At 39.0% G+C, this 12,979-nt stretch overlaps 1 protein-coding gene across 3 annotated transcripts in view; it reads left to right on the plus strand.

The window, feature by feature from the left end:
- The window catches only part of ROBO1 (roundabout guidance receptor 1), a 313,399-nt gene that overhangs the window by 255,917 nt on the left and 44,503 nt on the right, over positions 1 to 12,979 (plus strand). For all 3 annotated transcript variants that reach the window (XM_075769520.1, XM_075769537.1, XM_075769530.1), the window contains exons 10-16: positions 458 to 539; positions 707 to 875; positions 970 to 1,136; positions 4,563 to 4,684; positions 7,128 to 7,359; positions 8,626 to 8,747; positions 12,255 to 12,426. In XM_075769520.1, the coding sequence (XP_075625635.1) occupies positions 458 to 539; positions 707 to 875; positions 970 to 1,136; positions 4,563 to 4,684; positions 7,128 to 7,359; positions 8,626 to 8,747; positions 12,255 to 12,426 (1,066 nt within the window). The remainder of the gene's footprint in view (positions 1 to 457; positions 540 to 706; positions 876 to 969; positions 1,137 to 4,562; positions 4,685 to 7,127; positions 7,360 to 8,625; positions 8,748 to 12,254; positions 12,427 to 12,979) is intronic.

The raw sequence follows: 12,979 nt of genomic DNA on the forward strand, positions 1-12,979 counted from the left end.
AGGCCCTGTGCAATATTTAAGCTTTGTTTTAAGGATGTCATGCTCCCCAGTGCTGCAGTCCAGACAAATCCCCAGGCATTATTTAGGCAGAAGGTTGACAGTTGCATGGGGTCTAGTCATCTGAGCTCCTTCTCAGTTTATTTGTTAGGACCTCTGCAGAGTCAGGAATAAATGCTACAAGAATTGGCTTTCAGTTTGCTCATTACAGAATAGCTAACCTTAAATTAGAATCTGCAGCTTTTCCAATTCTTTATCGAATGGTCAGAAATAAGTATCCATTTTCATTTTGCAGCATACAAAATCCTAACTTCTAATGGAAGAAGTTTCTGGTTTGAAGTTTTTGCAGCCTAATACGTTTATCCATATTCATGGAGGAACATAGAGAGCTGTAATTACTTTTCTAGCCCACTGAGTGCCTGATTGTTTCAAATATTTATTCTTCTCTTTTCCCACTTAGCTGGGCGACACTGGTCGGTACACCTGCATCGCTTCAACCCCTAGTGGCGAAGCTACGTGGAGTGCATACATAGAGGTCCAAGGTAAATCAATTAGGGTTTCTCTGTGTGGAGAAAATACATAAAGGAAAGTCAGAAATTGAAATGCAGAAGTTATCTGTCTCTCTCATAAATTGCCAGTGCAGATGTGAACAGCATTTAGCTTACAGCTGCTTCCTGTCTACACTCAGCACTTCTCTCTCCTTTGTCAGAGTTTGGAGTCCCAGTGCAGCCACCAAGACCCACTGACCCAAACTTGATTCCTAGTGCTCCATCGAAACCCGAGGTGACAGATGTCAGCAGAAATACAGTAACATTGTCATGGCAACCTAATTTGAATTCAGGTGCAACGCCAACCTCTTACATAATTGAGGCCTTCAGGTATATGCATCTCATGTCATCTCGCTGTACTTACGTATAACACGTTGTTCAAGAAGCACATGCTAACCTGCTGTTTTGCGTGTTTTATCCTTAGCCATGCATCTGGTAGCAGCTGGCAAACTGTAGCTGAAAATGTGAAAACGGAGAGTTTTGCAGTTAAAGGGCTAAAACCTAACGCAATTTATCTGTTCCTTGTGAGGGCAGCTAATGCGTATGGACTAAGTGATCCGAGCCAAATATCTGATCCAGTGAAAACTCAAGGTAAGCTTTTGATACTGAACATTTTGGGTGTACGCAGTGGCTGTCACAAGTTGACTGAGCAAAACCAGATGCAGGAATTCTGTTAGCTTTCATATGTCTGTCTGTCCTGGCTGGTAATATATGCTAGATAGTAAAATACAATGTTTAAACTTGCATTTCCCTATAACCTAGATTCTAAAAGCTGCTTAGACAGCATATTGCATTGCCTAAGGGAACCCTAGTATCTCTTATCCAAAGATAGTTATATCTTGCAGAATAGCACTTGTTAGCAACAGTAGTGATCCCTGATTTTTTAAGTTGTCGCACAAACTCTCAAATTCTATGGAAATGTTACTCTTATGTCCAGTGAATCAAATGAGGCTTAAGACTGAGACATAGAGAGAAACAGCACATAATTTAATTTGGTTTCTGCTGCATTAGGAAGGAGAGAAGTTTAAAATTTGAAGGAATTGGGCATCATGAGGCAGTATAGAGGAGTTTTTGGCAATATATTAAAAGTATTGTAATAGTACTTCTATTGAAAGTAAAATTTAAAATAACTTTGTGTTTAGTGTAGAAAAAAAATGACATTTGTGTGCAGGGAATAATGTACTGCAACTTTGCAGCCTTCATTTTTCCAGTGGAAATATTTTGATTCTTAGAAGGGAGAAACTGGACATATTCTTTTTCAAAGTAAAAGTGATAATTTTTTTTTTTTCCTTCTTCTTCTTTTCCTACTTACTGGAGATATTGACCCATTGGCTTATTAAGAGTGCCTGTGTTGTATGTTTGTTTCTTTGTTTGCATAAGTAAGTATGTGTTTTTAAAAGGAAGTTCCTTAAAGGAAGCAAAGCATTTTCCTTTGGTGACTTTTCATCTGTTCTGAAGTTGGTCTGAAAGCAAGTCTACTGCATCTCCCCTGGGAATGAACAATTTCACATTGGTGTCCTTTGTTATTATGCATTTCTCCTAATGGGTGACAATTTCATTGGATATATAGACAGCAGAGCCAAGGCCACATGGAAAATAGGGATTGCACAGGTCTGTTACCAAGGAGAGATTTAGTAACCTTTCTGTGATTCCTGTATTCCTGGTAATAGGGCAACACGTGTTATCATGCAGGCAGGCTGCAGTTTTTTGCACAGGTCTGGTTTTCATGCAATGTGGTTTCGTTGCTGGAGATGAGATAGCAGGTCTGAATATCCCAAATTAACCCATCACTGTCCTGACTGATAAACAGCAAATGAGGCAGAATATTCTGTTCACTCACATAACTGAAAGGTTTGTCTAGTAGGGCTGAAAACCTGAGAACCACACAAAGGTTGAATGAAAATAACAACCAATATATAAAATTTTCATCAATAGTAAGAAATTTGATCAAATGTCAAGTTCTTTAAAGCAGTTCCACTCTTTTTCTAAGACTGTTTCAATTTTGTGTAAATTGTGGTCTAGCTAAGTAAGTTAAAAAATTTCCCAGTACACTTTTGTCTAGAGGGTGGTATAGTCTTTTCCTAAGTGCATGTCTGGACCAGGAACCTAACCTACCTTCATCTTTACACTTCGCCAACATTAACAACACACTTAGGTTTTCTCACTGGCAGTCCCTGTCCTGGAAGCTTGGAGCCAAAACAAGAAAACATGCGTGATGTTGTGTAGCCCAGATGTGCAAATGGCTAAGCCTATTAATAGTTTGATTCATATTGTTGATGACTCATCTTTTATGACTAGCAAAGATAAAACTGATTATTCCACTGACTTTCCTGTTACATGCTAAGCAGGACAATATTTAGGCAACTCTCCAAACAGAAGCTTCTATCTTTAATGCTTTCAGACTTTGGGGGGAGGGAAATACTCTGATAAATGGACTGTTTGGCGGAACATACTACATGTGGATACAGGAGTGACTCAGTGTTGGGTTTTTTGGTTTTGTTGTTATCAGTGTTCCTTGCTAAGAATCCAGATTTGGCATACACTGAATGCATGCTAACCTCAGTGTGCTGCTTCAACTTTGAAGAAATCCCATCTTCCTGTAAATATGTTGAGGAAACTGTGTGATAAAATTTAAAAGTGATACAGGCTTTGCATTCCCAAATGGGAACTACATTTCTGAAAAGAGACTTGTCTTCATGCCTCGTCCTTACACAGTCTTACAATGCTTTTCATTATTATTCAGACAAGACTGAAAGCTGGTAAACTGAGAATATGACCACCATGCAAAAAGCATGCTTTACAACTGTTGCACTTGTATTTAATAAGTGCCTTCTATATCAGCATCAACTGTGCTATCCAAAACTCAGCTTTCAAGATAGTCTACACACCTGCAGTGACATTACAGTAGTTGTAGCCATATATATACATATACGCAATTTCTGTGTACTCTTTGGCACTTCTTGTAAGCAGACAGGTATGGAAATTTCCAAGGTCTGCAGAGAACAGAACCCTGATCTTGCCTAGGCAGTAGAGGAGGTCAGGCAGGGAAGTAGTAGGCTGGAGCAAAGTTTATGTAATGCATTACTCTGTATGTTGAATAAGATTCATTAAAAAAAAAAAACCACTGTAAGTATTTTTCATGAATCTCCTAGTCTGTCATTTTTAGCCATAGTCAGCATGGTATTTGTTTAAAAAGAAGTGATCAAAGGGAGACATATGAAATCAATACAGAAACTATGTTACTCTGCTGTCCAAAGTACATGTATATTTTAGACACCCTATTAGTGATTGCCCTATAAATTTTATACATGTCTCACAGTCATTCCATTTCAGTTAAATATGCTTTTCAAGGGCTCTGCATAGAGAAAATATGTGTTTCCATTGTACCACTGTGTATTTTGAGAGGAATTTGTCCCTTCATGCACATGAACAATTCTTTTAGCTATAAGATAGACCAAACCTCAGAAGAGCCAGACAGCACTCAGCTGTGCTCTGCGGCCGGTTTACAGAAGTCACTTGCCATCAGAGAAGCTGCAGCCACATGACTCATTTTTCTTTTAAGTTGTTACATTTCTTTTGTAGTTAAAACGAGTAAGTTTGCCCATCAATTTATCTGAAGGTACAGCTTCTGCTTTTGCCATTCTTTATAGATTTCCTGGTGTCTTGGAATTTGCAATGGGTAATAGAATGTTTTCTCCTCCCAGCAGGAAAGAATAAAGAGATACTGCTGTAGTCATTTACCAAAGACATCTCTGAGTGTGATTTTTCTTTTTATGCAGCATTTCCCTCCTGTTTCTCTCTGTCAAAGAAAGTGCAGTGCATTGATTTGGTACTACCTAAGCATTGGTGATTTGCTCAGGAAAATACGTCGGTTTTTTGTACATAATTGGGAAGTACTGAGGGGTAAACTTTATTGGTGATAGCATCATATGCTTTATGATACATTCATTTGTATTTACATACACTTATTTTAACAATCATATATACTTGTGAGAATGGAATCTTAAATTATTACAGATGTTCCGCCAACAAGTCAAGGTGTGGATCACAAGCAGGTTCAGAGAGAACTAGGTGATGTGGTACTACATCTGCACAACCCTACTATCCTTTCTTCATCCTCAATTGAAGTTCATTGGACTGTAAGTAGAAATTGGTATCATGGAGGTGGTTATATATACTGCTGAATTGTACTGTTTGACTGCAATGGACTCACGCTTTAAGTAGCTCTGTAGTTTGTATGCCTGCAAATGTTTTTTCTATGGAATGAGCACTACTTGGGCTTTGCTTTCCTTCTTCATTACATTTTGTCCCATTTTCATCATTTTATGTCTCCATAGAGAGTGCTGCTTACAATATGGTGAGAGTTTGAGTCGTCCTCTGGTAAAGGACTGACTGATCAAAGCCTTCTTATGTCATGTCATTTGAAGCTTTTGCACTGTTTTCAGTAGGAAGTGTATCAGTCCCTTAATGAGATAACATGGGCACTTCCCTGTCTGTCAGTCACCAGCGGAGAGAAATACTGCATAATTCTGTTTGAAAGTGTTACCTCCATCCTACGTACATACTGAGAAACACACCCAAACCAATGTAGCCTCACCTGAACCTATCCTTCCCCACAGCGCTATGAGTACACGCAGTACAGGGAGAAGAGACGAAACAGGCAAACAGTTTTGAGATGTTGTGTTGATGTTGCTCTGACAGGAGGAAGCAGGAAGTTGGCTGCATGGAGGATATAGCAGAGGAAATGAGAGAGTGAGGCAATAATACTGTAGGAGTCCTGAAGCAGGGGGAATGGGAACATATGTCAAAAAGATTCAAGTAGGCTTACAAGGCTGAGGCCTCAGTGAGAGGAAAGATTAGAAATGGCTTACTGAGGGATACATTTGGCAATCAGGAGGTAGAAATGAAGAGAAAAGACAACATGGGAAACTGCAAGTACTAAGCAATGAGATAAGAAAATGTAATTCAAAGAAGAGCACTTGATTTAAAATTAATGCAGAATGAAGTAAAAATGTGGGATAATTGTAACAGGTGCAGGAATAAATCCAAAGGGAGTGAGCATTGAGGTCTTTCCAGGACTTGCTTCTGAACATGTCAATATATTGGCAGGGACAGCGTAAGAGAGCACAGGGTGTAGCCCATGCCAGGCGATGGCAGAACATTTTGAACAAGAACAAAAGGTGTTTGACTTTGTAGAAGAGCTTTAGCCCAATGGCGTCCTGGTCCATGACCAGGGCTCCTCAGTGCTGCAGGAGTACAAATAGTATCTGCTGTGTTGCAGGGTAATTACAGTGTCATCTGCAGTACGGCCACCTGCAGCAGGCAATCTCCTGTTTTGACTAATAATGTTAAAACATCTTTGAGGTTCCTAGCACGATTTTGTCTGACCTTTACTTACAGAACAACCTTTTCCAGACAGGCAGTTTTTGTCAGTCTCTTGGGTGGCCTGTGGCTTTCAATTTCAAAAATAAGCATTACCTCAGTTTTAGCTAACACACACATTCTTTAAGTGATTATTAAAAAATGAAATGTGTTGCTTTTTGGAGTAAAATTGCAAGCAAACAGTTTTATTATATCACTGTATGAGATTTTTGAAAATAGGGAAAATCTGATGCACTTTTAAAAATTTTATTGTTGTTGTTACTGGACTTTCTTATTCATCAGAAACTGAAACCGGTAGTTAAAAGATATTGAATGCTCCACAAGAGATGACTTCTGTAAGATAGCTTTCTGTTTCAGTTATAGCCAAGTACATTGAGTCCCACTCTCATTTACATTAAGATCTCTTTCTTCATACATGCGATATAAAATGACCTCAGTCTAAAAAGCACTCAGGACCACTGAGTATCACTTCAATCTGCTTTTCCAAGTCTGTGTTACCATGCTGAGTTTTATGAGTCTCTTCAGAGCCCTCTCAAACCAGCCCTTTCCCTCCAGCGGAGCACCCTCCTGCTGAGTGGGTGGACATGGAGGAAGTGCTTGGACAAGCCTGCCCTCTGACAGAGCCCAGCCTAATCACCACGATGGAGATAGTGCCAGCTGGCTGCTCTTTCAATTCAATTCGCCTTCTCCAGAAGGAAGCAGGCAGGAAGCCGTGCTCATTTCATGGATTCTGGGAGGCTTCCATACTGCGGGAGAGTTGGCAGGCTCTCCCTTTGATCTCCATATTCATCACTCTGAGCTGTGGATTCCCTGCCCTCGCCCTTCCTGCTTTCCTCGCGTGCCCTGCCGGGCAAATTCGGGTGGGCGGAAGTCTGGCCTGTGCTGAGCTCCATCGCTCCGCAGATGCAAAGGCTGTTCCTTTCGTGGAGCTGGGGCACATTATACAGCTCCGTTATCCCTCTTTAATGCCTTCATAAATCCACGGAAACCAGTGCGGCTCTACCAGCATCGAACAGATTAATGCACTTGTGAATCAGGCCTGTAATTTGCTGCAATGCAAGGAGCCTTTATCTGCTTTGGCAGTGTTGTTTACTTTGAATAAAATGAACCGATAGTCCAAGGGCCGTGCGTAGCATCACAGACACCATTCCCGGGTCATATTTATTAAAGGATGTGTTGTGTGTTCTGCTGTCTTCCCAGGTGGACCAGCAATCCCAGTATATTCAAGGGTATAAAATTCTGTACCGGCCTACGCCAGCATCCTATGGAGAGTCAGAGTGGTTAATCTTTGAAGTGAGGACTCCAACCAAAAACAGCGTTATCATTCCCGAGCTGAAGAAAGGTGTAAACTACGAAATCAAGGCTCGCCCTTTTTTTAATGAGTTTCAGGGAGCAGATAGCGAAGTGAAATTTGCAAAGACCCTGGAAGAAGGCAAGTAGGAGCCAGACTCTCTTCATCTTTCCTTTTTGAAGTAGTAGTCTGGCCTGCTTTCCTCTGATATGTTCATTATTTGATTTTGTTTGAAGTGCGTGCTGTTTGAGAACAGCAATCTGCAGCAGAGGAGGCTGTGTTGGACTGATCATTATGTGAATTGTTTGGTGACACAGAAGTAAATATTCAGAACCACGCGCGAGAGGCGGAGAGAGAGGGATGTGCAAAAATCCCCTCCAACACACAATGGGAAACGCGCTTTTTATCTTCACTGCAGTGTGCACTCCTCCCTGCTGAGTTCATGGTCTGGTCACAAGTGACTTCTGTCAGATTCAAGCACTTACTAATCACTATCTTGAGTAGATAGCAGACACTACAGAAATCATCAAAGCACTAGAGCTGAGGGAATGGAAACCACATTTTTAGAAGGCTTTCATATCTGGATCAATCAGTAAGACAAAATGAAAAGATGAATGAGGGCAACATATCTAGTGGACTAAATTATGTATTTCCATCTCATGCATGTGCTGAAAAGAGAAGGTTCGTGAAGCTCTTCCTTTTGTTGCCACTCAGGCATAATGAGTATGCAAGATGGACAGTGCCTCTGAATAGGGATTTCAGTACCTCTGTTGGGATGTGATACCTTTCCCCTTCTCTCTTCCCTCCCCAGTACGAATGCTGCATAGCTCTGGTTTATTGCTGCAAGTGGTTCAAGAGGTGTGCTTAACTGCATTCATCTTAAGTATCAGCTAAGCATCCCGTTTTAGAAAAACTATTTAAAATTCACGACATAATTTGTTATTATAAATGTGTTAATATTAACACATTCTGTCCTGATTTCAATAAGTTTTGTATTATTCATTATTTACACCCTAGAGGAGCTGAGGTTTAGCGTTCTATTGAAGTCAATTTATAGACTTTATTTTTCAAAACTGTTGATCCTGGAAGAAGTGATTTGAGACCAGTGAGGAATTCAGTGCTCGAGACTGTGGCATTCAGGTAACATATATCCAAGTTGGGAGAGTCTGGTGACCAGAGTGACTTCTGTCCTGCACAGTGAGACTGCAGCAGAACTCGGAAGCCTGGCTGCAGGTTCACATTGCTTTCCTTCTGTATCGTTTTAGCTTGTGAGCAAGAACTGCCCTTAATGAAGGGTAGGGCATACAAGAATGCATTTGTGTAGCCCAGAAACCAGCTTCCTCTGAGAAAAGCTCACCGTTGCATGTGATGAACTTAACCGTTCAATCCTTCTCTCCAAACAAACAGCTCCTAGTGCTCCGCCCCAGAGCGTTTCGGTAACTAAGAACGATGGGAACGGGACAGCAATTGTGGTCACCTGGCAGCCGCCCCCCGAGGACAACCAGAACGGGATGGTTCAAGAATACAAGGTACTGCTTGGCATGCCTTGGTCCCCGGCAGAGCCGGTCCTGGCCAGGTAGTGACAGATTAGGTTGTTCGTGGGTGCTTGGCTCCATCTACTGGTTAGTCGGAGCAAATGAGGTAGAAAATCACTTCTTTGAATCAAACTCCATGTTTAGTGATTTCTCTAGATGGTAGAAAGCAATTAAAACAGCCTCCATAAATCAAAAGAAAGGTTCAACACTCTTAATTAAAACAACTACCTTCTTGCCTTCATTATAAATGGAGAAATGCACACACAAGTAGAGAGGAAACCATACCTGTTTGAGAACCATTTTGTTACTCAAAGACATTGGCTGAGGTAATAAATATAAACAGGCTTAATGAGTTGAAAAGCTCAGGGATAATAATTAACAGTGTTAAGATCTGAGTAAATTATGCGTAACTGGGTAGTTAAAACAAATGGAAAACTTTCAAGTAAAGAATGTGCTTGTATAATACTAAACATATTTAGTGTATAGAAATTTTTCTTTCACACAAACAGCTCTCATCATGCTATTTAATTTTTAACAAATTGTAAATACATTTTAGAATATTTATTATTTGATGTTCATTGAGCAACATCCACTGTATTTATTTTTAGTTCAAATTGTTTTGCAATAATTTACATAGCAAAGTAAATGAAGCTTATTTTTCCTAAGCAAGCTACAGACATTTTAAATGTCTAGGTGTGGATATCAAGTAAGCTTTATAGCCAAGGAGAGGCAGGATCTTTGGTTTCAGCCTCCTGCAAATGCACATTATTGAGAAAATTTTTCAAATGAGAATGTCTTGGCTATTTTTTCAGTTAAAATATTGTGCTATAGACATATATTCCTAGCCATCAAAATTCATTCTGCTATTTTTTTTTGTCCTCAGTAGAAAAGGGAAGAGATCACCAAGCTTCATGGTCAATTTAAAGTAATAAAATGCCTTTCAGAACCTGGTCAACTGGTAAAAAAAAATCAGTTTATGGCTTAGTTTCAGATATATAATGTAATTGGGAAAAAAAACCTTGCAAAGTTATTTTATTTAAAGACAGACCTTGAGCTGGAGAGATGGAATTATTTCCATCAAGAAACTGCATCAGAGGAATGTTAAGGTTGTAAGGACAAAACAATAAAAGTCAGGAAATTCACATTTCCCAGTGGATATAATATCTAACATACCTCCTAGCATTCAAAGGTAATAGGCTATCAGGTGTAGGAGTCTTGTAGTGCTTGTGTAGCAGTAGATGGCACACTGGCATATTTCGCACCTATGTTTATTGTGTGGGTGCCAATATTTTCCTTTGTGCTTTTCACCATGGGCAGAAATTAGACACAATGAATATATATAAAATTGCTATTTAAGTTGCTATATGTAATTAATATTTTTGTTGAAAAACATACAGAACTAGTGATTTAAGATTAAGACCTAATAACAAGGAAAAAAAATAGAAATCTTGTAAAATTTTCTCTTTTTTCTTTTCTCTTTGTTCTTCTACTTCCTGTTTTATCCCAGAAAAAAAGGTATCTCATGTGGGGGAATTCTTTGTTTTCTCAGCAACTCGGATCTAAGGCAGAAGTGTACCTACTGTAATTAAAGGATAAAATAAATAGGAAAGAGGATACCATTTAACTGAAGAAGTGTCAGTAGCACACACAAAAAGCCAGAAATTCAAATCGCAGCAGAAGTCATTCCCTCCTTCCCTAGCATGAGGTTGAAATTCTCTTATTATAGTAATTCTTTCTTCAATTATGTGTCTGTTATAATGTGAATTTCTCCTTCCTTCATAACATCGTGAAAGTTTGTTTTCACTTGCCTGTTTAGGTAGGTATCGAATGTAGTCTGGCAAGTACTGAACAACCTGATGTTTAACGCTACATTCTTGTGTTGTGAATTTCTCCATGTATTTGAGCGCCTAAGAACAAAACATTTTTATAAATTAGTAGTGCATAGTTCCAAGTACATAATAAATTGTTTTTATTGTTTATACATACACCATTGTACAAAGTGACGGTAACAATTTCTGTGAAAATGGCGTAAGTCAAAATGTAGATTTAAATCTTTTGTTCCTCACTTTACCAAGTTCCTATTTACAGAAGAGCATTTTCATGGACCATCCTTTAGGATATAAGAGCAATGTTACTAATATTACTAACAATTATACTACTACTGACTGAAACAGTCTCTACTTAAAGTATAAAAAGGAGATTCGATTCTCTTTGTGTGCTCCAAACTGCTGTGCGGCAGCAGTTATATATATGCTGCGTTGGGATTCTATTTCAAAGGAGCTTAAAATATATTTCAGCTCCTCACAACGTCCCACTAGCCTTGTTTCAATCCTTGGCATCTAGAGAAGGAAAAAGGGTCTTACAATGTCCTGAAGCTGAAATAAAATTTCCAGTGGCTGGGAGGAAAGGGCTCTACAGAAATGGCCGTAGCAATTGTTCTATACATGAAACTCTAGCTCACTCACCTGGTAATCTCAATGGGAGAATTGCACGAGGGATTAAGAGCAGCTATCGGGATACTAAATCTTTAGGGAGCTCAATATGTCAAAAGCAAATTCTTCCCTCCTGTGTACAATCAGCAGAGATTCAGAAATGCTGCTGTTCTCAGGAAACTTTGCTTCTTTACAGATAAAGTACAGAATTTAAGTAATTTAACTTTCTGGATAAATACTCATTGTAGAGCAATACATTTGTGAAAAGGGAATAAAAAGGAAATCAACACCGCTTCATCAATTTTTTAGCAGATCTAGATTAGCTGCTACTTCACCTTTAATAGCAGTTGGGAGTTCGACCATTTGCTACATCAATGATGCAGGCCTGAAGAGATAAAAATATCTCATCATATTGTTTCTCTCAATCATTTAATATCACTGATGTAATTTATAAAGTGGTGAATTGAAGTCGTTACACCTGTGTCTTGATCGCAATCAAAAAATTGAGATCTAATATCATGCTGTTGTCTCTCAGTAGAAGATGACATATTACTTAATCCTTGCCTCTTGCTGCCATTTTTTTAAAAAAGACGTTTGGATTCCAGCATTAAATTGATTGTCTTGTGACATCATGTGATGAAAGACTTGCCCTTGCTCTTTAGTGAAGCAAGCTTTTCTCGACGAGTGATTCCTGAGCATGAAAATTGCAAATTCATTTAACTGAATGCTCTTTGTTGTTTATGTGAATGATTCTTGGCTACAAGGCTTCCCTTATTTGTTCCATGTTACCAATGCTTTTAGTTTTATTAGCACTGTTGTCACTGGATGAAATGTAAATGAACGATAAACCCATCAAATCATTTTAGTAGTTGGAGCTGCTCTTTGGAACAAGAAGTATCTTTCCAGTATTCGTACAATGCCTAGGACAGCAATCCATGACTGCAGATGTTTGAGTAGTGACAAATTCTAAATTTCTTTATCCAGTAGAAAGGACTGTCATCCTTCCTTCTACTGCTTAGCCTTTGGTGTTGAATACTGAACATTTATAAATACACTTACTTCCCTGCAGGTTTGGTGTCTTGGCAATGAAAGTCGATACCATATAAACAAGACCGTAGATGGTTCTACCTTTTCTGTAGTCATCCCCTCCCTAGTTCCTGGTATTCGATACAGCGTGGAAGTGGCAGCAAGTACTGGGGCAGGACCTGGAGTGAAAAGCGATCCCCAGTTTATCCAATTAGGTAAGCCTACTGGTAATCCTACCTATTGGTTTCAATGGTTTTTGTTTGTTTGCTTTTGTCTTTTATGGCACCAGAAATACTTTCAAGACAAGTGAAATAGTGTTACTTGATCTCTGGAATAGCAGGATTTGGCATTTCTGCTTTTAAACTTGCCTTAGAACTACATTCTGAAAATGGGATTATAACAACACAGGTTTGGGGTTTTTTTAATCTCTTCATTCAGCAGTGCTTTTTGGTTATTGATTTTTCAAAGTGAATTTTCACACTTAAGATTGGTGTAATAAAACATATAGGGGAGTATGAATTGCTGAGTGTTGGCTGACTTTAGTTTAGGGATGTAATTTGTCTTGATCAGATTTTATCTTTCTTTATTGAAGCAAAAAACCAAGAGCATTGTAAAATTAGGCATAGTAAGTATCAACTGTGTATGAAAGCTAGTAAATAACCTGCGTACAGGAAAAAGGTACACAGATGACTTAAAATAATCTTGACCTCCTCACTTCATTTATAGCAAACATCCCTCTGTTTTAAATGCAGATCAGGGGCATTGTTT

This window comes from Balearica regulorum, chromosome 1, assembly GCF_011004875.1.
Source record: "Balearica regulorum gibbericeps isolate bBalReg1 chromosome 1, bBalReg1.pri, whole genome shotgun sequence".
Taxonomy (NCBI): domain Eukaryota; kingdom Metazoa; phylum Chordata; class Aves; order Gruiformes; family Gruidae; genus Balearica; species Balearica regulorum.